The 5,042-nt window shown below is 39.5% G+C and overlaps 1 protein-coding gene across 2 annotated transcripts; it reads left to right on the forward strand.

Annotated features, from left to right (window-relative positions):
* Positions 1-606: 606 nt before the first annotated feature.
* On the forward strand, positions 607-4,788 carry LOC115752934 (ras-related protein RABA1c). 2 transcript variants are annotated; one of them, XM_048285207.1, is made up of 3 exons: positions 791-929; positions 3,305-3,365; positions 4,079-4,788. In XM_048285207.1, the coding sequence occupies exons 1-3, from the start codon at positions 875-877 to the stop codon at positions 4,512-4,514; spliced, it is 552 nt and encodes a 183-aa protein (XP_048141164.1). In that variant the 5' UTR covers positions 791-874; the 3' UTR covers positions 4,515-4,788. The 2 variants fall into 2 exon arrangements, with proteins under 2 accessions (XP_030547229.1, XP_048141164.1); XM_030691369.2 differs by lacking the exon at positions 3,305-3,365 and having other exon boundaries at positions 607-929.
* The last annotated feature ends 254 nt before the right edge of the window (positions 4,789-5,042 follow it).

Here is a 5,042-nt window from a genome sequence, read left to right on the forward strand (position 1 = left end):
CTAGAAAAACTCAAACACCACGAGCATAAAACCAAAATCATAGTTATTTGGATACTACATTATGGTGTCTTTTTTTTTTTTTTAAGTAACTAAAAACCGGTTCTAAAACCGGTCCGGGTGGGTTTTCACCTAGAACCGGAAACCGGACCGGTTTCAACCGGTTCCCAAAAATTGGAACCGAAACCCGAACCGGTTTGAGCAAGAACCGATTCCCGACCCTGTTTTTCGGGTGGGCCGATTCGGGTTCCGGGTAAACCCAGTCCGGTTGCTCACCCCTATAAAATAGGGTCATGATATTCATTTTTTAAGATTTTAAGCCTAATGAATTAACTGATAAACACAACGAAAAAGAGTTTTTTCACTTCAGACTCTTTGTGTCAACTCAAACTAATACTGGAGGGGACTTAATTGGATAAATAATGCTAATTTTCTGGGCTCAATTTGATTAATTAAAAGTTCAACTGCTTGATTGAGAAAAATTCGCAAACTCAGGGACCAAATCTAGGATTTCCCATGTCAGTGGTCTCTACTTTTTCTTCACCCGGACAATAAAACGTAAAAAATGGAGAAAAGTACACACGCTTAAACTTTGATTAGACCAGGGATCTTGTTTCTTAAACGAGAAAAGAAAAGGCTGCGTCTTGCAACTTGCTGGGTAGCTCTCGAAAACAACTCTCTCTCTGTTTCTCTCTCTCGGGTCTGAGCAAAATGGCAGGGTACAGAGCAGAAGATGACTACGACTACCTCTTCAAGGTTGTTCTGATTGGCGACTCTGGCGTGGGCAAGTCCAACCTGCTCTCCAGATTCACCAGGAACGAGTTCAGCCTCGAGTCGAAGTCCACCATTGGAGTCGAGTTCGCCACCCGGAGCTTGAATGTCGATGGCAAGGTCATCAAGGCCCAGATTTGGGACACTGCCGGTCAAGAAAGGTGAGGCCTTTTGGCTTGCGCAGGGAAAGCGTTTCTCGGTCTTGTCATCTTTGATATTAGCTTGCTGGCCTCCGCAGTTGTGTCGTCATTGCTTTGTGATTGTGCTTCTGGGTGATCTGGGTCTCGAGTTCCTAGATGATACTGTTGGGTTGGAGGTAGGGTACTATGCAGTTGGATCTTGTTTCTCTTGGGGATTTTCTTTTGGAATGGTTGATCTGCTTTTGTTAGGACGTATGTTTCAAATTGGACAAGTTTCAGGTTTGGTTATTTTTTAGTTCTGCCAGTTTTGGTAGATCTCTGAAGTCATTAGGCAGGGTCATCTCCCCATGTAGTTCAATTTACAGGGGGACTGTTGTGAAATTAAGCTCAGTTGCTGTCTGGTAATGGCCCTTGTTTTCTCTTTGTGTCACTTGAGTTTTTTTTTATTTCCTGGGCGAGGCTAGATTGGTTTGTATGGGTGATGGCAAATTAGATCTTCATAATTCATCTGCCGACATATAGGGCTCTTTCTCTTCCCCCAACTTAATGGGTGTGAATGATTGGGATCCTTGTGGAAGAACATCCAGTGTGGTGCTGTCTTGCAGAGACTTACTGTTTATGGAGCCAATAGGCTTTATGAGTCTTTCAGGATTTTGATATAATGATTGTCATCGTTATTACAACGATGCAAAACAATGAAGTTTTGGACTTGATAGTTGCTAGATGTTCTTTTCTTAACCATGTTTGTCCCATGGAATAACTGATGTGTGGTGGGACTGGGTGAGCTTGCTGAACGTGTTTAATGGAATGAAAGTGTTTCGTTTATTTGCGAAGAAAATAACTTTGGGATTGAAGAGTTCACCTCCAAGGCATAAAGGATTACCCCACCAGCCAAAGGATAAATAACTTGAACGTTCACCACCAAGTCCTAAAGGATTACTTCACCAATCAAGGATAAAGAATTGGAAGGTTCACACCAACCAATTGGATAAAGAGCCGAAAGAATCACTCACTTGAGAGAAATTCTCATGTAATATTAACTCACAACTCTGCCACTTACAATTCAGAAGCACCTCTTGTATATAGAGGGACTAGGACACTTCAAACTAGGAAATGTTAAAATAGGAAACCCCTTAAACTAGGAAATATCAAACTAGGAACGTCAAAGTAGGAAACCTGAAACTAGGAAATATCAAACTAGGAAACATCAAATTAACTTAAACTAGGAAACAGCTCAAATTAGAAAACATCCTTTCAACCTTTGATTCAGCTGGAGGAACCTATATTCTTCAACTTATAAAAACTCCATCTTCAATTCCTTCTCTTTATTGGAACCATTGGGTCATATTGTGGCTGAAATCTCCATTTGCTTGCTTAAACATCAAATGGTCTTCAATGGAATTTGATGCTCATGCATCATAGTTTAATGAATTTCCTACTTATGGCGTCACTTGATTATAGTCACCTTTTAACTATTAATATTAGTTGGAAATACATATTTTATTTTAATTTGAACTCTTCAACAGTGAGTTTGATTATGTACTCTGGTATCAGTATTATGGATGGTGTTAGTACATAACAGATATAGTGGAACAGGCAACTGTGGTAGGTCATGTTGTTTGAGGATGAGTTTATACCATGTTAACATTATGTGAATACATCTTACTTTTCATCCAAATTGTGGAAATTGCTTACATTTAAGGCGCAGTTTCTGTTGCAGTCATCAAAGTATGGTATAGAACTTCATCGTTCACCAGATTATAGGAATAGAAAACATCCATGAACTGCTGTGCTTCATTGCAAGTTTGGTCAGATTGCTTTACAAGGGATCTGGGTTACTCAAGGAATACTCTAATCATCTGCATGTTTAGATACTCAAGAAAATATCTCTATGACTCCCACCTACAAGTTCAGATACATTAAGAATGCCCTTGGGTGATTGATGAATTTTGAGAAACAGAATATTGACACATAATAAGTTCAAAGCAAAGTTAGTAAACTTATGAGAATATGCAATGGTGCGAGACATTACTAACTAAAGAGGAAATATCCCTCAGGCATGTAAGATCCGTCCTTCTTTGAGTTAAAGCCTGCAGTGACTCACGGAAGTTCGAGAATTTCATGATGACATCCTAAGTTTTGCAAGTTCCAGCAAATTGTGTTGCTATGCGTGTGAAACTGACCTTGTTTGCGAACAAATTCTTGTTGAGTGTAGAACTCTCTCTCTCTCTCTCTCAAAAGAATAAAATGGGCAAGTGTAAAAGAGTAACCAAAATATGCTTTTCTTTTTACAGTTAAGAACTCTAGTTGATAATCTGTAAAAATTCTTATGCCAAATAAGTGATTACAGTATTGTAAATGTTGATTTTAACAAAAGGCAGATGAATATTTAGCAGAGGGTACTCTCTTAGTCTTGCTGATTCTGAAAGTATGGGGGCTATCTCACCAAAAGAAGATGTACAACTGGCTCACTTTTCTAATGGCTCAGTTTACGATATTGCATATTTTTCTCAGTATAAACCATATGTCGTGAGTTTGTAGCTCCCCTTTAGTTTGATCTTTTCATCAGATGGACTGCCCTCATAGTTTTTTCACCATAATGAGGATGATGATGACATACGCAGGCATTCAAACTGATGGCACTTCAATTTCACTTTTTGTTCCTCACAAGTTGGGCTAATAATGGTATTTACTTCTCCTCGTTGAAAAAGAGACAACCAATAGATGCTTAACAATGATTGTGGGTCCAATTGGAGTTCTTTCCCCTGAACTTTTTCTCCTGCTTCTGTTTTTCTTCTCATTTTTTCATTTTTATCCTTTGTTGATTCTTTTACCAGAAGTAAATGTAGAAGAGACCTAAAAGACCAGAAGCTTTGTGAGTGCTCAAACCCTGAAGCTGTCCGCTTGTGATTATGGTCTTATGGTGGTGTTTGCCTTTTGTCCAGTTTACCGGCCGAAGTTCATGAGTTTAGTCATATAGTGATAATGACTGTTCGGCACTGTCATTTCAGTATTGTTGGTCTAAAGAAGTTATGTTGTGATAGTATCTGTTGGAACTGTCAGTTTTGTTAATTTAAAGACCTCTCGCGATGACCTCATACTACTGTTAGATTGTGTTTTGCCAATACTTGCTTATCTTCCGCTATACTACATTCCCTCAATTTCCGCAGGTACCGCGCCATCACCAGCGCTTATTACCGGGGAGCTGTGGGCGCATTACTTGTGTACGATGTTACTCGTCACTCCACGTTTGAAAATGCAGAGAGATGGTTAAGGGAATTGAGGGATCACACAGACCCCAACGTTGTGGTCATGCTCGTCGGCAACAAGTCCGATCTCCGGCACCTCCTGGCAGTCTCAACAGAGGACGGGAAGTCATTTGCGGAGAGAGAGGCCCTCTTCTTCATGGAAACTTCCGCACTCGAGGCGACCAACGTGGAGAATGCTTTCTCTGAAGTCTTGACTCAGATTTACAACATTGTGAACAAGAAGGCCTTGGAATCAAGTGAGCAGGCAAATGGCTCTGCTGTGCCATCTAAGGGAGAGAAGATCGATGTTGGTAAGGATGTGTCAGCTATCAAGAGCGGTGGATGCTGCTCGAGCTAGTCAGATTCTCGGAATGTTCAAGAGTTTTGGATTACTGGATAGTCGCTGTTTTCTTGTCATTACATCTTGCCATATACAGCGTGAAATATTTTTTCTGCTCAAAGCCGGCTGATCCGGTCTAGATTGCAGGTACGAATTCGTATCATTTATGTCAGTGATTTGTTGTGATGGGTACAGAGCTTAATTTAGGAACTGCTTGTTAATTTTACGTCTGTTGGTTCATTACAATGGCAGTCTTCTTTATTTATTGGACGCTATGTATTAGGTGCTTGATAATAGCACGCACACATTGTATTTATTGGAATTATATCGTATGCATTGAGTTTCTTTTCTCTTTCATTCTTTGCTAATTGCTCTAAAAAGTACAGATTAAATTCTCTAATATATTCGATTCGCAAGGTGGTAAGTCAATATTTTGCATGGTTAGAACAATTTCAAAAAATTCCCAACAATATAGATATATTCAATCCTGTCTTTATATATGAATATTGTTAGAGTAATTAAATATCAAAACAACACCTTCATCTA

The sequence above is a fragment of the Rhodamnia argentea genome, chromosome 9, assembly GCF_020921035.1.
Source record: "Rhodamnia argentea isolate NSW1041297 chromosome 9, ASM2092103v1, whole genome shotgun sequence".
NCBI classification, from domain to species: Eukaryota; Viridiplantae; Streptophyta; class Magnoliopsida; order Myrtales; family Myrtaceae; genus Rhodamnia; species Rhodamnia argentea.